A 22301-nucleotide genomic window follows, 5' to 3' on the forward strand; every position below is an offset into this window, starting at 1 on the left:
GGCAAGGACAGTTACTACTGAGCACATGTCACATAAAGCATGACACTATATAATATATACTATATGCTATGGTATAAAACTACTCCTATAAGAGATGATTATTGATATTCTCTTTTATTGGCCCCCATTCAGAACTTTCTCTCAGCACTGAATGGAAAGGATATGAGCTGCCGACTACATCACCGGTGACACAGAATTACAGAATAATGAAACTTTAGGCTATCCCAATGTACTGCGGCATGGCCTTATTTATGTCATTACTAATAATTATTTATATAGGGCACACAGACTATGCAGAGCTGCACAGATTTTAGCAAAATCAGCCCCTGTCCCCAGTGGGGCTCACAATTTAATCAACCTACCAGTATGTTTTGGAGTGTGGGAGGAAACCGGAGTACCCAGAGGAAACCCACAAAAACACAGAGAGAACATACAAATTTTTGCAGATGTTGACCCTGGGACTTGAACCCAGGTCCCCAATGCTGCAAGGCTGAAATGCTAACTGTCACCTACCAAGCCTTCTATAAAGAGAGGTGATGTGCAAACACAATTACACACGACTCTCATGTATGGAGGGATACAGCACAAGATTGTATTCCCAAATCGCCCACATTGTGCTAAACACATCACCAGCTTTCAGACATATCTTTCCCCATTGCCCCCTCTCAAGTTAGAGAAATAGAATTTTCTTTAAAATTACAGTTGACTGTACCTGTATATCTGGAAAGCTTTTATTCACTTGGGAGCTGGCAATATTTAATTGAGTATTTAGCATTTCAAGTCTTTTTGTAGACTAAACTGAACTTTTCACAATAGTAAACACTGTAAACATGCGGTGGCAAAATTTTGACACATCTTTTGGTGTACATCAGCCTATCTAATTGCATTTTTATACAGTGGATATGTTCTCTGGTTTGGCTCATCCCACCCGAAAGCGGGAGAAGGAGGGAACATCAGGAGCAGGCAGTGATTGGATGTTGCCAAGGTTCTGGGTGTTTTCACATTTGGACAGTTACATCGCTGGAAAACACCCACAGTGTATGCTCAGTGGAGGTCAGGGCATCTGCAACACCCCTGCCAACGCATAGGCAAGGTGGTAGTTACGAATAGTGCCCTCTCCTTGTCTGGATCTATCTGGTGAGCCTGTGCATTTCATCCAGAAGCAACTGCTCGGAGATTGCCGGTGTAGCCACCGCGTGATAAGCCAAGAGTTAAGACTGTGAGCTGTTACTGTACAATTATGTTCTTGTAAAACTTGTTGGAAGTTGATTGGAGAGGTGCTTCCACCTGACCAGGGGAGTATATAAACCTCTGTTGGGCGGAAGCGCATGCTCAGAGCAGAAAGTCAGACCTCTAGTCTTTTGCTAGAGTCTGCAGACAGATCCAGACCTCATGGGCTGTCTGCCACAGCCAGTGTCCTAATTGCAGGAACTACAGCTGCACTAGGCCATCACCTGGCACCCATGGCAAGTCCGGAGACTTAAGCCCAGAGCTGAGATTCATCACCTGGACTCAGTTCCATCTGTACCAGCTCAGCGTGAACCCACTACCAGGCTGCGTATTACCTTCCTGTGCACCGGCTCTCCATGACTCTTCCAGCTTGCTGAATCTACTGTTAATCGTTTGGCCGTTGCCTGCTGTTCAATAAAAACCTGTAATTTGATTTGCACAACGTTGCCTCCGTCTGATCCCTCGATACTGCTTTATCACCACCACGGGCTTTCCCATCCATTACGCAGGTACATCTTAGAGACACCTCAGGGGTTGCCTCAGGGAGATCCAGTACATCAGCCTCTCCCTCCATATTTCTTGCACACACCACCTGCTGGAGACCTGCCAGGCTGTAGGTCAGCCCTATGGTCCCCATACCAAGCCCCGTGACACTAGCGTGCCTAGGCCGCAACCGCCAGCCACTCCGGTATTCTGGGCCCCGGCTGCTTCCAGGCCCCAAGAAAAGGCTAGGCCCCATTGGGGATGTTGCACATCCATACACCATAGCCTCTGTTTATTGTATACTGCTCCTTTCAGCAGCAAGCAGGATTATATAGAGCAGTCTGCTCCAGTTGTTCATCCAGTGTTTCCAGCTGAATGTAACATATATGTCAGGGTCAGAGGTGGTGAACCCACTGAACCACCGTGAGTGATGACATAAGCCGACACCTGAGAGCAGAGTCTAAGCGGCACCCGGTATTCACCAGAGCACGCTGGAAAGCGGGTTGGGCTTGCTGCGGTGGGATACCAACAGGTCGCTCCACAGGCGCAAATTTACGTGTGGTGGTGGCCAAGGCATGGTACAGAATCGGCACACAAAATCGGAGTTGTGGACAGGCAAAAGGTCAGGACAGGTGGCGCAGGATCGGAGTCGGGGCCGTAGCAGAAGGTTAAGACAGGCGGCAAGGAAACTAGGTCAGAAACGTAGCAGAAGGTCACGACCGATAATACACAGGAATTGCAATAGGAACGCTTTCTCTAAGGTTATGAGGCACAAAGATCCGCAGGGGTCACAGGAAGAGGATTGCTACTTATCAGGTCAGGCAGCTGGCAGCACCAATTAGCAGCGCAGTGGCCTTTTAAATCTAAAAGTGACGGTGCTGCACCCTAGGAGGCAGGATTGTGCGCCGGACCAGAGGAACCGTCGCTGGAGCGCGTAAAGGCAGGTGAGGCTGCAGCTGGCATGATTGGGTGCAAGGAAGCACATGGGTGTACCTGTGACCCGAGACATGGGTCGCAGGGGCACCCGTGACAATATACTGAGCAGAGAAAGGAAAATACGAGGCCTTTGTGCCTTTGGACACATTCAGTGGGGCTTATTTATCATACGCTAGTGGCACACTTCGCCACAGCCAGATACATCAAGAGGCTTCGGCCTCTTGATGTATCCATCCACTAGCTGCACAGCACTTGGGGTTAAAAAAAAAAAATTGCAGCCAACAACTTCTCCCACTCCCACGCCGTGCACATGCATCATTCTATTTCTGCTGCCTCTTTTCAAAGTTGTCTGCTGTCGACACATTTGTATGTTGATTTATATATTTCAGTATGAATTTTTATTAGAAAATGATTTTGGATGATATGAGTTTGCTAAATTTTTTTTTATATTTTTGCTACTTTTTAGGCATGTCTATGGAAGTATGGGTCAGTTCGTACTTCGTTTTGTGCTTAAAAAGTCTCTAATTTGCTCAAAAATATGGGGTGAAGAAGGCACAAGTAACTTCTCTTACAAACATTAATTAGGAACACTGCAACAGTCGCCCACACTGGCAAACTTAGGTACAAAATAGTATGCACAAATACTCCCAAAAAGGCACAAAAAATGTTTAAATTGTGCACAAAGCAAAGAAAAAAACAAGTCAAAGTAAAGGTATGTGTCCCCCAGTGTATAGTTTGTCATTTTCTGTAAATGTGGTTTGCCCTCAAAGTAACTCACCACATGACCAGTAATGTCGACAGCAGGCAACAAATGTGAGTACATCCCTGAAAAGGGCAAAATTGTGCCCAAAGTTTGAATATATTGTATGATCACCATTATATTTAGCTCTGTCTAAAGTCTCCTTGGCATAGAGTTCACCAGAGTTCTCTCTCACAACTTGATGACGGCATCTGACGGTGCTGGTGACCTGCGCTCCTCAACCAGGGCCACATAAGACTGTACATAAGGAAACATGGGGGAACTAGGGAATATTTTAGGTAACAGGAGACTGTTTTACTTTCTGAATTTTTTAATGCCATCACATGAGTTCACTGCAAAGGGACCCACTGAGGCTCTGTCGCCCAGGGGCCTGCCGATACCTGTAGCACTTTGTCCTCAGCCTTCCGTTTGAGGATGGCCCACAGATTCTCAATGGGGTTAGATATGTTTTGCCCAATCAGCAGTTTACCCTCAGTTTCTTTACCCAGGCAGTGGTCATCTTGGAGGGGAATACTCCCCTGCGGCCTATTATCATAGTTGAAAAAAGACACTTGTCCATCAAGTTCAACCAAGGAAGGGAAGGGATTGCATGAGGAATGGATTTAGTATTGGAGGAGTGGGGATCAAAGTGTCAGATCTTCACTGTTGTCCCATATGAAAATATAATTTCCCAAAATGTGATGAGTGTACTTATTTATGAGATCCTAATATACATCTGAAACACTACAATTCACATTACTGATATTCTGTGTACGATCCACATAAATTCTACAACATCTGAATGGACGGCTAGGATCTTATGGAAACCATTGACATTTGTTTACCTTTGTTTTCATTGCCAGTTTACATTTTGAACACTAGATGTCCCCATTGTATCAGTGTGTGACCAGCATCCATCGGGAGGAGAACTGCTGGTTTGGGATTTGTCCCATGTGGTGGTGATAAGTGTACCCAAACCTGAAACCCCACAAGTAACACTCCCAATTGATGTTGGAACTGATCACTCTAAGTCCACTTGCATTTAAACCATTGTACTGCGTGCTGCAGTGTTTAGGGGAATCGCCACACCCAACAACCTCATGGGGCAGCGATCATCCCCAAATGTTAGTGGCGGGAAGCACATGCAGCAATTAGAATTAACGTCCACAATCTGTGCCAGCAATGGGGAGTCAAGCCAAATCTGAACTTGCAAAGTTTGTCACAGACTCTACCTTTGCGGGTCCACACAACACTGGAGGCTTCTCGTAAAGTCATGGCCATAAGTTTTGAGAATGACACAAATATTATATTTTCACATGATCTGTTGCCCTCTGGTTTGTCAGATGTTTTTATCAAATACAGAAATACAAGTGCAATCATATTATGGGGAACAAAAGCTTTTATTGACAGAACAAGTTACTGCAGCAAGTCAGTATTTGTAGAGTTGACCCTTCTTCTTCAGGACCTCTGCAATTCTCCCTGGCAGCTCTCAATCAACTTCTGGACTAAATCCTGACTGATAGCCGTCCATTCTTGCACAATTTGTTGGTTTTTATTTGCCCACCCGTCTCTTGATGACTGACCACAAGTTCTCAATGGGATTAAGATCTGGGGAGTTTCCAGGCCATGGACCCAAAATCTCTATGATTTCTTCCCTGAGCCATTTAGTTATCACCTTTGCTTTATGGTAAGGTGCTCCATCATGCTGGAAAAGGCATTGTTGATCACCAAACTGCTCTTGGACGGTTGGGAGAAGTTGCTCTTGGAGGACATTCTGGTCCCATTCTTTATTCATGCATGTGTTTTAGGTAAGACTGTGAGAGAGCCGATTCCCTCGGCTGAGAAGCCGCCCCACACATGAATGGTTGCAGGATGCTTTACAGTTGGCATGAGACAAGACTGGTGGTATCGCTCACCTTGTCTTCTCCGAACAAGCTGTGTTCCAAATGTTCCAAGCAATCGGAAAGGGGATTCATCAGAGAAAATAACTTTCCCCCAGTCCTCAGCAGTCCACTCCCTGTACCTTGTGCAGGATATCAGTCTGTCCCTGATGTTTTTTCTGGAGAGAAGTGGCTTCTTTGCTGCCCTCCTTGACACCAGGCCTTGCTCCAAGAGTCTCCGCAGTCTCACAGTGCATGCAGATGCCCTCACACGTGCCTACTGCCATTCCTGAACAAGCTCTGCACTGCTGGTAGTCCGATCCCGAAGCTGAAACACTTAAGAGACGGTCCTGGCGCTTGCTGGTCCTTCTTGGTAACAATGGAACCTCTCTCCTTGATGATGTAATAGATTGGTGACTGAGGTGCAATCTTTCTAGCTGGCTGTTAGGCCAGTTTTGTGCAGTGCAATGATGACTGCACATGTTTCTTTAGAGATAACCATGGTTAACAGAAGAGAAACAATGATGCCAAGCACCAGTCTCCTTGTGAAGTGTCCAGTGGTGTGATTCTTACTTAATCATGACAGATTGATCTCCAGCCCTGTCCTCATCAACACCCACACCTGTGTTACTGGAGCAATCACTGAAATCATGTTAGCTGCTCCTTTTAAGGCGCCTGCAATGAAGTTGAAATTATTTTGGGGGAAAAAGTTTAACCCCTTGCCGCTCTGCACCGTAGCTGTACTGCGCTGAGTCCCGCGAATAGCGCTCAGCGCAGTACAGCTACTGCGCAGAGACGATGCCGGTTCAGCGCTGTATAGCAGCCGAACCGGCATCGTTAGCCGCGGGATTTCAACGGTAATCTACCGTTGACATCCCCGGCTATCACCCGCGGTCGGAGTGGGCTCCGATCGCGGGTGTTTAACCCGTTAAATGCCGCGGTCAACGCGACCGCAGCATATAACATGCCTTCTGGGGGTCTTTACCCCACGATCGCCCCCCCGCACCGTTTTCGGGGGGACCGATCGCTGTTTTGGCTCCTCTGGGGTCCGATCGGGACCCCAGAGAAGCCTGGAGGGTTTACCTTTAAGATGGCGTCTGTGACGTCATCTTAAAGGCAAAGTGTCAGCCTATGCATCTGCATAGGCTGGCACTGATAATACCCTGCAATACATTAGTATTGCAGAGTATTATCAAGAACAAGCAATCAGATGATTGCTTGTTCATATCCCATGGTGGATCATGTAAAAAAAAAGTAAAAAAAAATGTTTTTCAATAAAAAATTACTTTATAAATCACTAAAAATGCCCATAAGCCCCAAAACATATAAAGAGACATATAACGCTCAAAAAAGTCTAAATCATAACACAAACCCCACATATATAGTATCACCGCGTCCGTAACAATCCATAGAATAAAACTAAAAAACTATTGAACCCATATGATGAACGCCGTAAAAAAAAAACGTTAAAAACCCGCCAAAAATTATGATTTTTACCTATTATATCCCACTAAAAATGCAATAAAAAGTGATCAACAAAACATATGTACTCCAGAATGATATTGTTGCAAAGAACAACATGTCCCGCAAAAAACAAGCCATCGACCAGCTCTGTAGCCAAAAACGTAACAATGTTATGCCACTTGGAAGACAGCGATGCAAAAATGATAGATTTTTCCCCACATTAGGGTTTTATTTGGCAAATTTAGTAAAACATAAGAAAAAATATTCATGTCTGGTATCCCCGTAATCGTATCGACCCATAGAATAAAGATAACAGGATTATTAGGATATACGGTGAACACGAAAAAAAAAAAAAAAAGTAAAAAATCCAGTACAGAATTGATGCTTTTCTACTCATGACCTCAAAAAAAGTTCGAAAATTTTCAACAATAGGTGATACCAACCCCAAAATGGCAACACTGGAAAAAGCATCTCGTCCCGCAAAAAAAATGCCGTCACATGGCCCAAATAACGGAAAAGCGAAAATTTTATAGCCTTCAAAAGGGGCCAATGAGGAAACTAAAATCCTGGCAGCTGCAGGGTGCTCCTTCCCTTCTGCGCCTCGCTGTGCCCCCATAACACAAGTCACAGCCACATGTGGGGGGTCGCTGCACTCAGGAGAAATTGTAGAACAAATTTTATGGTGAGTTCTCTTTTTGTCTTTTGGAAATGTGTAAATTTTAGGGCTAAATGAACGTATAACCGACAAAATTTGACCATTCTAAATTTCACCGCCATTTTGATTCAATTACTATGAAGATCTCAAGGGGTTAACAATCTTTGTAAATGCTGTTTCTGATAGTTTGAGGGGTGCAGATTTGAAAATGGGTTGGTTATATAGGGGGTTTTGATGCTAAATATGTAAAATTTGATTTCAAACAGTATTTATCCCCAAAATAGTCAATTCCGAAAATACGGAAAATCGCTATTCGATTTGTAGGCCGCGTGACGTCAAAATAAATTATCCAAACATTTCAAAAATTATGAAAATGTAAAGTAGACAAATGGGAAATGTTATTCTGCAAGTTATTTAGGTGGTAAATCGATCTGCCTGAAAACGCGGTGATTTAGAATTTCGAAAATGGCAAATTTTTCTAAAAATTCATCATTTTTTTCCTTTTTTTGTAAATAAACGCAAAACTTATCAGCCAAAATTTACCACTAAAATGAAGTACAACATGTGGGGAAAAAACAATCTCAGAATCACTTTGATAAGTAACAGCGTTCAAAAGTTATTACCACAGGAAGAGACACTGGTCAAATTTCAAAAAAAAGTTGCGAGCCTTAACCTGCAAACAGGCTGCGTCCTTAAGGGGTTAAGGAAGATATTGACTTTGCTATTAATTGATGTTAAGCTGATCACTTTATAACATATATGCAAATTGCCATTGTAAAACCTGATGCAGTAGACTTTGTAAAAATTAACATTTGTATCATTTTAACTTTTGGCCATGACTAAGTCATAACATTGATTTTTCTTTTTTTAAAAGTGACGCAGCCTGAAAAGGCTCTAGTGACCTGGCATTTTTAGCACATTTTTGTTTGCGCCAGTTTAAAGGCCATAGCTCTTTTTTTGCCAATTGTTTTCAGGACACAGCTAGTTATAAAAGGTAATAAAAGTTTAAACATTTTTTCCCCATTTTTCATTTGGGTTAAAAGGTTTTGTAATTTATATAAGTACTTTTATTTTTCAAATTAACTCAAAATGAACATTAATGCATTCCCTATATTGTTTCGGTCATTTTGATATACAATATGTATGATCTCAGGCAAAACGGGGCAACTAAGGTGATGCTTTTTGTAGTGTAGCAGGGGATTTGTTTTTCTATTATATGGGGAAATGTCATTGATTTTTTTTTGTTTTTACTTTATATGTCCCCAAAGAGGTCATAAAAGAACACCTGTGACTGGGGACTGATCAGAGCTGTACTGGGTTTAACGAGACCCAGCAGCTCCGATTAACCCCTTTAGACCCGGCGGTCACATGATGTCTTTGTAATCTATAGAGCCGGTGCCACGCCAGCTCTGCTCCTCTATGCATCTCGCCCAGTATGATGCTGTGAGGAGTGGAGAAGTGGTAACAAAGAGCATCTCCCTAGTGTCCTGCTCCCGCATCGAAAGAAGTCGCTGCAGATTCTGGACCTGCGCTCGATAACGTCTAAAGACAGCAGGTGGTCCGAATAGAGTTAGTCAGGACTGGAGGAAGAGTTCTCCTTTAACCACCCTGAAAAACGTCTGCACATCCCCTTCCCAGAATCCTCAGCATGCATGGCCATTAAGGTTCTGGATGCCAAAGAATATTTCGGCTTTAAACATAATGTTACTTTTAATTTGATAGTGATATGTAAGGTGAGGCCCCATACCCACCAAATGTATGTGAAATATGCCTAAAAATAACTAAGACTGCAATAGGCTAAAGAAACATTTTTATGCCAGTTTTTGGCAGTTTGTTACAGGGGGAGAGTAATCAAGGAACTGGAGTATAAAAAGGAAGCTGCTATAAGTGAACCTCCAGCCTTATGGTAGAATGTCCCCAAATTGTACTGTCAGCACCAAATTCTGGGAAATTTCATCTCTTATGCAGGAGCAGACATGTAAACAAGTCACCTTAGCCTGGTTGTCCAATTTTAACCTCAAATGTTAAAGGTCATCAGCAAAGAATAAGTTATCCCGCATCTTCCCATTAGAGGATAAACTGACCCGACCACTTGGTCCTATTCCATGTCTTAAGTTAAGGGATCACCGCTGCTCCATTCATGTAAAGGAGTGTGAAATAAACCAAGCAGTGGCAGATGTATAGAGAATGGAGTAGAGTGACTGAATGGCCTTTACATGCATTAGGGCTACAGCACTTCATCTTGGACATCCCACACTTGGAGACCTACAGGTAAGCACACAGCGAAGATTAGGGGGCACAAGAAAAATGGATTTCTCTACAACATACGTTGTAGTCACTGCATAGTACAGAGCAAGGCTGTGATTCACATCAGCCAAACTTCTAGAGAAGAGTTTAAATTAAGTTAAAGGGACCCATCTCCAGATTTGACCCTATTAAACTATCAGCTTAAGTTCAGAATCCCCCTCATGAAATCTCACCCATGTAACTACACTGCTCAAGAAATAAAAGGGAACACCAACACATCCTAAATCTGAATGAATAAAATTCTCATCGAATATTTTGTTCTGTACAAAGTTGGATGTGCTGATCACAAAAAACCATCAATGGAAATCAAACTTGTTAACCAATTCAGGCCTGGATTTGGGTCACAAGCAAAATTAAAGTGGAAAAACCCCATTCCAGGCTGATGTCATGTCCTTAAAACAAGACAAAATTAGGCCCAGTATTTTGTGTGTGGCCATCATTCATTACCCATCACACAAATTTAGTAGAGATGCACTGAATTACCACAACTTGACTCAATGTTTTAAGTAATTTTATTAAAGCAAGAATTTTATAATCCAAATGATGTTTGTGCCCAGCTATCTTTCCCACAAGACCAACTGTGGCGAAATTCTGGACTTTTGAACAATAAAAGAATTACAAAATCAAAGAAAGGAATGCTTAACTTCTCGTACTGTGTTCAAAATGCCTTTCCCCGGGTCTTAAAAAAACAATTCCATTTGTTTTTATTATTTTTGCTATTTTTTTGTGTATTTTTTATTTATTTTTTAATATCTAGGACCAGCACTGATAGGCCGGACCTGGCATTTGTGTGTACGTAAGCATTGTCGTTTCCTTCCTTTTTTATTTGATTTTCATGTTTTTCAGTGTTTTTCAAGAGATTTACATTTTTCCATGTTTTGATATTTTTCTCAGATAAAGTGAAGTTCCCAAGTTGCCTAGGAGCAAAAAGGAAAAGGCAATTAGTACAATTTTCCAGATTGTTTATTTTGATGTACCCAATTAAAAACCAGGAAATCTACCATCAAAATCCATCATAATAAACCAGGGCCACTTGCCTTATATACTTGAGCATAAGCCGAGGGCCCTAATTTTACCACCAAAAACTTGGAAAACCTATTAAAATCGAGCACAAGCTGATGGTGGTAAATGCATTGGTCAGCCTCCGAGTATATAGCCTGCCCCCTTTAGTAGCTGTTAATACCTTCTCCCAATCCCCTCTGCCTAGTGTAATCTGAGAGTATAGGGAGGCATTTCTGCACAGTGTAACAGCCTGTGAAGCTTTATGCACCACAGCCCTTTTGCCTCAGCATAATTTTAAAAGTGTTTTTTAGGAGGACACAACATTACCAGTCACAGTGCTTGGTTCTACGAGTAAGTGTCTGATTTATCAACAAGGATTTAGGTAGTACATTTCCTTTAATCTTTTTGGCAGTAGGTTAGTAGCTTTTGGCATTTTCTGTACAGCTTTTTTTACATTTCATGAACACATTTTATAAGTTATTAAATGCATTGTAAATAAGCTGACAAGTTATCACCCCAACAACAGGATAGGGGCGTACTACACCAGCTTCACTGCATCATAGCATAGGCACTGTAAGCTCTGGACCGAGATCAGTTTGACTTTTGCTGTGGGCTCTACATGGCAATTTTAAGGGAACCTGTCACCAGGGTCCTCATTTTCACCAAAGACATATGCAGAAGCCCATTACACCAGGATTGCAAAGATAATGTCTTTCTGTGCATTTGCATTACAATATAATTGTGTGTTTTAACCTACCCTGCATCCTGACAGAATCCTCCAGAAAGTCCCAGGTTTGGATGCGCAATAGAAAAGAAAAGTGACTCATCTGTGCCGGTTATTCACTCTGCTCAGCCCCCACATTTGTGCTCCTGCACAACTCCTTCCCTCCTGTCGTCATCTAACCAGGCCATGAGCTCTGTCCCTGTGTGAGTGAAGGAGCAGGAGGAAGGACTCATGTACAGGAGCACAAGGGTGGGGGCTGAAAGCTGAGTATTGAGGTAAACAGCACAGATTAGTCACCTTAAATGGAGCCAAACCAGGTACTTACAACGCAATTCTGTCTGGGTGCAAAGCAAACACACAATTATAGTGTAATGCAAATGCACAGAAAAGGCAGGGAGACATCTTTGCAATGCAGCCCGTCTTCCGTGACAATGAGGTCTGTGGTGACAGGTTCCCTCTGACCAAATCACCAATCCATAAGGACTTGTGGGAGGTTAGCGTCCAGAATCAGCCTGAATGCTTCATTTAAATATTTCGGTAGTGTGGGAAGTTGCCAAGCACGGCTTGTTCTCGTACAGTGGCACTAAATGTCTATGCGAGTGCAGAATGTAGCCGAGAGCTTTGCTCAACCATCTGACACTCCCTTACATGTCAGATGAATGAATCAGGAACTCTACTCTGCAATCTGGAGAACAAGGGTCCCCAATTCTGAGGGTCAGTTCTTGTGATTTGTGAGGGTGCCAGCAGTATTAACCCCCTTTTCCCCTGTGCCATGGATAGGGAATAACTTGCAAAATTGGTACACATCCTTTAAAGGGGAATTCCCATTACAGCAAAAGCAAATTGTATTATAAAAAGTTAAAAAACATACAAGACATACGAGATTGGAAACATACAAGTTACATACAAGATTGGATCGAAAGGTTTGTTCTTAAGTTGAATTTGTATGCAAGTCGAAACTGTACATTTTATTGTGGCTCCACACATTTCGTTTTGACCCAATGACAATTGGAGTTTCAAAATTTTTTGCTGTAATGGGACCTTAGATGATCATTGCAGTCTGGGACTATAACCGAGAGCTTCACCATAGGTCACAGTGGGAAGAGGGGTTCGCCTGTAACTAGGGGTCATCCAAGTCTGGTGTCCGTAACGGGACCGCCTGTACTTTCAGTTCCTTCGTTTTCTAGGTTTCTGCTTGCTATTCTATATTCTATTGTGTATTGGAAAGAAATCTGTCCATGTCACACACGTGCGCGGCTCGTTATGACAGTAATCAGAGCTGTGGGTTATAACGAGCCGTGCACATGTGATCATTGCCAGTTTTCCATCCACAAGTAGTAAACATTGAAGCTTTCAATAGAATGACAGCAAGCAGAGATCTAGAAGAGTTGAATTGATACAGAAATTATATTGGAAAGTTGTATATTTTATTTTATTACACAAATATCAATTACTTGCTGAAACGGGAATACCAATTTAAACTACAACACCCAAAGCTTAGTTGGTAGGAGCAGAACCAGTCCACAGTAAGTGACCTGTACCAATTCACGGAAAAAGTGCTGATATATCCACAATATTTGTGGGTGTTAACCCATTGATCAGCAGCGGCAAAGCCACCAGAACTTGGGTGCCCCCATGTTGGCTGAAATAGTTGCTCCCAGTACTATCAGGGTGTGGCGATCCTTTGCTATGGCAGCCTCAGCCACACAGAGCCATGGTAATCTTGTTTTACACATTGTAATCCATGTGCAAAATTCCCATACTGTAGTATGGCAGCAATTCATGATCAGACAGCCTAGGGTTAAAGTACCCTGTATATCATATGATCAGACATACCCTAGTTGGTCTGAACAATTTAGAAATAAGTTCAAAATTAAAACTAAAAATTCTAATCATCCCCTTTCCCTATACTGATAAATACAAACAGTAAAAATCATAAACATGTTAGTAGGCATTGCCGCTTCCCAGTGTCCAATCAAAATATTTATCGGAGTCTAACCTTGTAACCGAAAATAGCGTCTGAAGTTGAAAAAGCCACTTTATTACCATTTTTTTAAAAAAATTCAATACTGTAAAAAGAAAGCTAACGGCCACAGTCCTTAAAATGGTAGCAGTGATAACGTCAAGTCACAAAAATGATACCACACAGCTCCGTATACCGGAAAAAAAAAAACATTTGTGCCAGAAGATGGCAAAATTTTTGAACAGGTTTAAATTTTTGTAAATTTAAGAATTCCCGTGATCGCACCAACCCAAAGAATAAAAGGAGACACGTCAATTGGGACGCACAGTGAAAGCCGTAAGATACAGGTCTACAAGAAAATTGTGCGAAATGCAGCGGTATCGATTAAATACCAGCACAATGAAGTGCAATTCGTTACGCAGAAAACAAACCCTCACACAGCTCTTTACATGGAAAAAAAAAATTATGGATTTTTGAAGGTAGGGAGTGAAAAATGGAAACGCAAAAGGGCCGGGTCAAACTATTGTTGAAATGTCTTAAACGCAGCATGGACCTCTGTTCGGTCCAATTGTGACCGGTGTGGAATTACCACACATCTAGTTGGTGACTAAAGTTGCTAAAGCGCCAGCTTCTTCTATACTGAAGTCATAAATGCAGGAGCTCGGCTGCACCACTTTTTTTTTTTAACTGATTTATTGAAAAGAAAAAACATTGTATCGTACAAACAAAAACAAAAATTTGTTATCAAGATCGTACAGATTCACATCTGAAAACACAGGCAGTAAAAACGGTACATTAATAGAAAACTTTAAGGTGCGCATTTTATCCCTTCACGACTGCCATATGGCTATACATGTCCGAGCAAGAACGTTTACAAAGCTGAAGGGAAGACTTCGCTTACAGCTTGCAAAGCTGTAGAAGTACATGCACCCTCTGCATCTAATGAACGGGGGAAAGGGTGGGACTGATGCTGTAAATATTTATAACATTTTGTTAAAAGTTTATTCAGTTTTATTTAAAAACGTTTTCACAAGTCATGAAAAAAAAATCAAAGTAAAAGCCGTTTTGATACGCAAAGCTTTTTCCAAAGATAGTCACGTAAAGAAACGCTTAACTGTAAAAGTTGTCCTGGACATACAGGCGTCAATGACCCTCAGTCACGAATGACGTCAAAGGGTAGGGCCCATAGAGTTCGTATTCCAGTAATATGGATTATATGGAATGTCGGAGAAGTTAAAGAGTCACACCAGTCATCCCATTTCTTGGACCTGACCACTCCTTTTAGAGGGTAGGAGGAAATTTTAGAGGATGACATGGGAATAGGGAGTGCACTGCAAGCTGTAGAATAGTTGAGTTAGTATATAGTTCCCCCACTGTGGACACCACGTTGCAGTGAATACACTGATAGTTTGTAGAATGAATGTGACAAAATCCGTTCCGATTCCCTCGAGCGCGATCGGTTCATCAAAAAGGAGTAAAATGGGACGCCTTTGTTCATCGACGCTGCAGATACGACAACAATGGATAAAGAATACAGTTACCTCTGCATTAGGAGAGACGCTTTAAAAATGTGTCCGATATATAGAGTTTTACACCAAAGATCTACACTACGTGTTAGACTTCTGTCCTTTTAAAACAGGGAGAGCACAACTCACATGCACGTTAGACGGCTGCCACCCCAGTAGCGTTGTTCACAGCCTTCTGTGCGGCTTCCTTAGCCTGATGGGCCTGCAGCACAGCGACCGCTTCATCAACCTAAAATTAAGAAAGCACTTGTTACCACTGTACACTTACACCATGGCAGTGACAGCCACTAGGAAATTATGCACTACGCTGCACATACCTTAGAGCGGAGAGATTCTGGTGACTCAAGCATGTGGAGAAGCTCAGAGTTATCGATCTCCAGTAACATTCCTGTGATTTTACCGGCCAGCGTTGGGTGCATGGCTTGAATGAGAGGGAAGAGACGCTCACCTAGAAAACAAGAGCAAAGTCACGTCAAGCTCTGCCATTTCACAGTGTGCACTATATGGTGGTCATGTAGAGCTGTACATACCCAGCATTTGTTTCTGTTCCTGTGGCGGAGCAGAGGCCAGCATAGAGGCAGTCAGCGGCTCTTGTCCTTGCACATGGACAGCAGGCTGCAAAACAAACATTTATACATTAACACACTACACAAATCAATGTTTCCCCAAAAAATGTGCACACAAATTTGAATACAGTCAAATAGAAACAAAATACACCGCCTTATACTTTGATCTGCAGGCATAATGTTACATATAACGTTTCCTAAAAATAGTCACATCTAATTTCACTGCAGATTTTACCTTGGGTCACCCCTTCATTATTAGACTAAGATGTAGCGAGCAGGGCCTTCTCTCATTGTTCTTTGACTTGGTAATCTAATTTATTTTTTGTATATGTCCCTTATGATATGTAAAGCACTACAGTATATCATTGTGCTATATAATGGCACAAGCTCCAAGAACAATTTAATTTTTGTCCCCGGAGGTCCCGCTAATATTAATGCATTTTTATCTCATTGCACCCAGATCCATCCAAGAATCACATTATCTACCTACAACTATGGCAACAATTTACACTTTAGTTTACAAGTCCATATGGAGATTAATTGGATTTGACAAAGAACTAATCACTGCTTACCTGCTGCATAGCGCATTGCGGCTGAGCATTAAGGTGTTGCTGAGGATTACGAACACCAGCAGCGTATTTATACTGAGGCACAGAGCGCACATTGGAGGTGGCGGCTGCTGCAGCAGCTGCGGCCGGGGGACGAGGTCCCATTGTTTGCGTTGAAGTATTTGCTGTGAAGAGAAAAGAAAAACTAACTATAGGTAAACATTTTATGCATAAAGTTGTGTTAAAGTGATAACATTTTGAAAATCTTCTACCGCATGAAGACTTTCATTTAGTGCAACTACCGCAATAGTGAGGGGAGCAGATGTCATGCATGAGCAGAAATTTACTCCACACACTAACAAAAACCGGTATCCCAGAACTTACCAACACGCTGAGCTGATACTACACGTGGAACTGAAGTGGCTGGTCTCATTGTGCCGAAAGTTGGAGGTCTTGGAGCAGCAGGTCTGATGGCTCCTGGCATATTCTGGAATGCTGTTATACAAAATTGAAAGTTCATATTATGCAAATTATTCAATTAAAACCAAGCCAACAACAAGGAACAAAGCTGCACCAGTACCATTTAATTTTAATAAACTACTTACGATGAGGTCTAGCTCCTTGCGCTGTCCAGCGAGGACTAGGTCTAAGCTGAGCGATTTGTCCAGCTGGGTAGTATGCAGCACGGTTTTGAGCCTAAAGAGAAAGCAGCCATTTAGTAAAGCCAAATTTTCACATGACCCAAAGTTAATTTATGGACTGTAGTTATTAAAACATACCGGTGGAATAGCTGCCATAAAGTAGCTGGATGGTGGGGGCTGGTAAGGATTGATGACTGGGTTGGGTACAGCCCTGACACTGGCCATTCTCTGCATGTACTGGTTGGTCAGATGAGCTTGACGTTCCTCCTTGCGCTGGGCCAAGGCGACATACAATGGCTTGGTGGCTACAATCCTACCATTCATTTCTGTGACAGCTTTGGTGGCTTCTTCTGGAGAGGAGAAACAGACAAAGCCGAAGCCTTTGCTGCGTCCGCCTTCCATCATGACCTGAAACATTAGATCACATTTAATAAAACAGAAATGAACATGATCAAATAAAATATTTGATTGTTAGATTTAGTTTTACACGTCTCCTTGTTGAAAATGGATAAAATTGAAAATTGCAATAGTAATATGATGGAGCTTATAAATTTAGGAGAACCACACTCACCTTTGCACTGGTGATGGTACCAAAAGGGGAGAACTCTTTCCTGAGCCTTTCGTCATCAATTCCATCATCCAGATTTTTTACATAGAGATTGACTCCCTATAGACATAGAAATTTGATTAATAACCCATCGTCAACATTAAAATACACAGAAAACCAAGATGACACAACATACCTGATATCTGGTGATTCTGTCCTGCTTCATTTGCTCAAACTTCCTCTTAAGCTCAGTTTGCCTCTCAACTTTCTTCTGGGCTCTTCCAACATAAATGGCTTTACCATTCATGTCTTTGCCATTCATTTCATCCACAGCCTAAACACATAATTTTCATAGTTAGCTCGTGTAGCCTTGTAATTAGGGGTATCAGCGCCCACACCAAACAGAACATGGGTAAGCCAGTTTCGCCATTCCATACAAATATAAAAAGGGCACATAACACTTAAAACTTTAGTCATATTTATGTCAGGTTGTACTGCCATTTACTGTTGCACTGGCACTTTACAATATTTCTTGTGATAAATCTATGTATGTATATCGGGGCACTGGCACTTTATAATACCTTTTTGATTAATTTACATGTGGACAGTAACCTGGATATATTCCTGTGGAGTGTGGACGCTTTAGTGGAACTCCCGAGGATAATTTAATTTTTGCTTGTATTTCACAAATTATATTGTCATACTGCTGTTTTTAAATAAGTGTAATGATTAAATAAAATGAATTAAATTTTAACTAAACGGTATAACGAGATTTCTATGAACCAGATTTCACTCATGTGCTCTTTTAAGGTGTTGTTGAGCCTTGTAATTAGGCATTTTGTACAGAATTTCCAAAATATGTATACATAACGTTAAGCCTAATAAATGGACAAGTTAGTTGTTTGGCCACTTGACTGAAACCAACTAGCATTTAATTTTACCAAAGCATTCAAAAAGCCCCAAACCCAGTTTTTGCTCCAACTTACTTTTTGTGCATCCTCATGTCTCTCAAAGCTAACAAAACCAAATCCCTTGGACTTCCCGCTTTCATCAGTCATAACTTTAACGCTAAGCGCTGGTCCTAAAATGATATAAGAATGTAGTTCAGCTTACAAGTGAAATAGGTGGTAGATGATTGGACATAAAACTGCAAAAACAAGTGCAAAGGTCTTTACCATATTTGCCAAACATCTCCTTGAGCCGTTCATCGTCCATGTCCTCACCGAAGTTCTTAATGTAGACATTAGTGAACTCTTTAGCTCTAGCTCCAAGTTCTGCCTCCCGTTCTTTGCGTGACTTGAAACGACCAACAAATCTTTATTGGAGGAAAGAGAATAATTATTCAGATGCAGGGTTTTTTTTTTATGTCTAAAAAAGCCAGGGGAAACTAATAATTATGGATTAGGTGCTCCTTGGATCACATCTGAAAGTGATGCTCAACTTCCGACCTATGCACAGTGGCCTATGGTTATCTATATGGGCCCTAAAGGAATATGGCCAGACTGTTCTCAAAATACACCCACATAAAACTTCACATCATTGAGGAAAATACATACACTTTGCGGTCATTTAACAGCATGCCGTTCATCTTGTCAATGGCCCTCTCTGCAGCTTCCTGGGTCTCAAAATGTACAAATCCATAGCCCTTAGATCCGTTTTCATCACAGACTACCTGTAAATATCATATTGTTAGTTACACATTGATACAGCAAAAAAAAAAATTAAAAAAAAAATCTTTAAAAAAAAATATCTAAAGGGTAATTACCTTGCAAGACAGGATATTGCCAAAGGCAGAAAATGTGTCGTACAGGGCTTTGTTGTCAATGGATTTGTCAAGGTTTTTGATAAAAATGTTGCCCACGCCGCTCTTGCGCAGAGATGGGTCACGCTGAGACCACATAATGCGAACAGGTTTTCCCTTAATCACGTCAAAGTTCATGGTATCCAGAGCACGTTCAGCTGGTAATAGAGGAAAGAAATTAGCCAAGTATTCACACGAGATCTTTAAGAGTCTTTAGTACAGTCTAGCCAGGAGACCTTAAAGTTTAATTTGTCACCTCTATACAAGATGAGAGATTATGCATTACAGGGATGGGTGTCATTATTTTACTTCTACAGAACTTAATTCAATACTTAGGAAGGCTTCATTGGAATCTGCAGCCCTGTAAACACAATATAGAAGCAGACGTTCCATCCTGCAACCTGAACCTACACCCAACTTTGCAACATACATGACTTTAAGCGTAGATGGTCTTGTGATTCACAATGTTTAAACCATATGTGCATGTCTGACCACACACAAACAAAACAGTTCTTACCATCTGCTGGCTGCTGGAAGTTGACATAAGCATAGCCCAGAGATCGCCGGGTGATCATGTCTCTGCATACTCTGATTGACAAAATGGGACCGGCAGGACTGAACTTTTCGTACAGCATGGCCTCTGTGACATCAGGGTGAAGGTCCCCCACATACAGGGATGCCATAGGATAGCTGGGAGCACTTGGATTCATTTTTTCCGGTGGTAAGGTTTAACTAAAAAAAAAAAACAAACAAACATAAGCCAGTTAATCTTACAGTCAGACATTTGTCACATGAATATAACCTAATGGGACAGTTCTTTGTACTTGGCTTAGGTTTAAACCTAAGGGCTCTTGTACTGCCCGCAGAATTATTCTGGCTCATTAGCACAATTTTAAAGTGTATTTTAGAAGGAAAGAGCCATGGGTGATAATTATAAAATATTACCACCGTCACAGGGCCTGGATCCAAGTCCTTGGTTCATCATGATTTTGATGTTAGATTTCCTTTATGGAGACCAGCATGAATGGCTGGTGCAAAAGTAAACTCCATTTGGCCTATTAAGCAGGATCGGCACATATGGTTACAACCCGTCAGGTACACTGTATATAGTCAAGCTCATAAGGTTTTTCCAGGGACAATTGGTATTTAATATATAATTAAGGTCAAACATTAACCTAACCTACCGTATAATCCAATGTCTCACATGTGTTATGTGGAGGCAGAATATAATGTGTATTTTAGAAAAGACGACAAGGGAAGCAGCTGTAGTACTGCGCTCACATGAGTCACACATTGCCAGATCTGACCATGTACATCATAAGCGTGATATCAGGAAGGACACACCTCATGTCATGCAGAAACAACCTCCTACAACTACTACTAAAGCCTCCGAAGGGATAAACAAGGCCTCAATAGCAAGAGACCAGCAAGAGCGGCCTCCATGCCACCAGCTGTCAGGTAGTTACACTGGTACAAGAAAATGTCAACTTTGTCATATCGAATACAGTAACAAAGAAAAGCAGGAGAATTACTAATTACTATAACAAGCCGAGTTCTGCTCCGCCACCGACCCACCTGGACTCTGCTATCAAAGACCTTTTCCCATGTGACCTGGCTCTGGGTCATGTGATAAGAGGAGATTCCCCAATTCTGGTTATTTTTAAAAGGGGGGGGGGGGGTCTTTAAATTCCTGTAATCATGTGTAATACATGTGTGACCGCACACTGACACACACAGGAGTCACTGCTGACGTCAGAGATTGAACGCCATATATGCATGTGCAGCACTGTCATCACCGAAACACATGGCAAAGGCAAGGTTTAGGAGGAATCAGGGCAGCAAGTAATAAAGCAGGTGGAACAGAACACCTTATACATACTCTAACATGCTGCTTTAAACAACCTGCTCAGCTACATCTGCTCTATAACATGCTGCCTTTTGATTGCTTTATAATCTACTTTGCTCCTCCTGCTCTATAACATCCTACCTGCAGATAGGAAACAATGTACAATCCATTCAGCTCCCCCTGCTCTATAACGTACTGCATAGTTGAGGTATTCTATGCAAACTGCACATTATAGAGCAGGAGGAGCTGAGCAGTCATACAAAGTACACTAATCCTACACATACAGGAAATACCAAATCCATATAGAATATTCTGCACAAATTCATACCTTAAAAAGGTAATTCCAATCTATACATTAGCCTACCTATAGATACTAACAGGGGGAATACCAAACCTATACAACACCTACAGAGGAGAGATGGATACATACACAAAATAACAAATATATTCAAACACATGAGAACACTACCTACACAATATCAAACCTATAGAGTACAGGGTACCTGTAGTTATCCATACAAGGCATGTATATACAATACCAGATCAATACAGACAAAATACGTTATATACTGACAAATATACAGGGAATACCCATAGAGTACCTCTACACTTCTATATAGACACTAGGGCAATAACTTACCTCTACATAAAACCACAGGGAATACATATACTAAGTATACAGTTCCTATACATTGGAGATATTGTAGCTATACATTATATAGGGACTACAATCTCCCTACCTATAGATCTACAACACTAACCCTTACAGAACTACTAACCCCTGACCCCATTTACCGCAGATATAAGCAAAAATAAAGATTTTACAAAAATAATAAACCCTCCATTCCTCTATCCAGGAACACGGGGAGGATTTACCCCACCACACGGAGGGTGCAGCCCCCACCCTCTCCCGGGCCATGAGCAGGGCCATGGCGGCCGCCTCCCCCGGGCTGCTATGAGGAAGCTCCGGCCATGTTGTGTCTGCTGCCGGAGCTCCATGAGGCTCCCGTCCCCCACCCGGACCCCGGCTACTCACCGCTGCTGTTCACGACTCCTTGTGACGATTCTCCTGCGGTTCTTCACTTCGCGTTACTTATTCCGTTTTTTTTTTCTTTTGTAGAATTTTTTTCTGTTTTCTCGAACGTTAAAATCGGCGGCGGGATGAGAGCGCTTCTGCTTCTCGTGTTAAAATCCACAGAAAAAAAAAAGTGAAAAATAAAAAACGTCAAAAGAGAAGAGGAGCTGAGGTGCGGGGGATTTTTCTAGGATTTTTTTGAAGGGAATTTTCTGCTTTTTTTTTATTTTTTTAAATTTTTTTTAATAATAAGAAATGTGTGCCGAGGCCAGGCTCCGAGCACACACTCACACACAGCACTAACAGCCGGGGTAGAGGGGAAAAGGCCGCAGTGCCGAGGCGCACTATTTATACGGGCGTACGCACGT

At 41.9% G+C, this 22301-nt stretch overlaps 1 protein-coding gene across 1 annotated transcript; it reads right to left on the minus strand.

Moving 5' to 3' along the window:
- Nucleotides 1-10188: 10188 nt before the first annotated feature.
- On the minus strand, nt 10189-22264 carry LOC140132560 (polyadenylate-binding protein 1). The gene is made up of 16 exons (XM_072151479.1): nt 21895-22264; nt 19530-19744; nt 18977-19170; nt 18768-18883; nt 18387-18526; nt 18198-18292; nt 17408-17545; nt 17236-17331; nt 16803-17072; nt 16629-16719; nt 16408-16518; nt 16048-16208; nt 15440-15524; nt 15227-15357; nt 15039-15138; nt 10189-10611 (listed from the first exon to the last, which is right to left on the minus strand). The coding sequence occupies exons 2-15, from the start codon at nt 19720-19722 to the stop codon at nt 15046-15048; spliced, it is 1914 nt and encodes a 637-aa protein (XP_072007580.1). The 5' UTR covers nt 19723-19744; nt 21895-22264; the 3' UTR covers nt 10189-10611; nt 15039-15045.
- Between the last annotated feature and the right edge of the window lie 37 nt (nt 22265-22301).

Source organism: Engystomops pustulosus, chromosome 5 (assembly GCF_040894005.1).
Source record: "Engystomops pustulosus chromosome 5, aEngPut4.maternal, whole genome shotgun sequence".
Lineage (NCBI taxonomy): Eukaryota > Metazoa > Chordata > Amphibia > Anura > Leptodactylidae > Engystomops > Engystomops pustulosus.

Coding starts and splice junctions, on each gene's coding strand:
- LOC140132560 (XM_072151479.1), bottom strand. CDS start 19,722: ATGAATCCAAGTGCTCCCAGCTATCCTATGGCATCCCTGTATGTGGGG. Junction 18,884..18,976: donor GCAATATCCTGTCTTGCAAG/GTAATTACCCTT, acceptor TGATATTTACAG/GTAGTCTGTGATGAAAACGG. Junction 15,358..15,439: donor GGAACAGAAACAAATGCTGG/GTATGTACAGCT, acceptor CTTGTTTTCTAG/GTGAGCGTCTCTTCCCTCTC.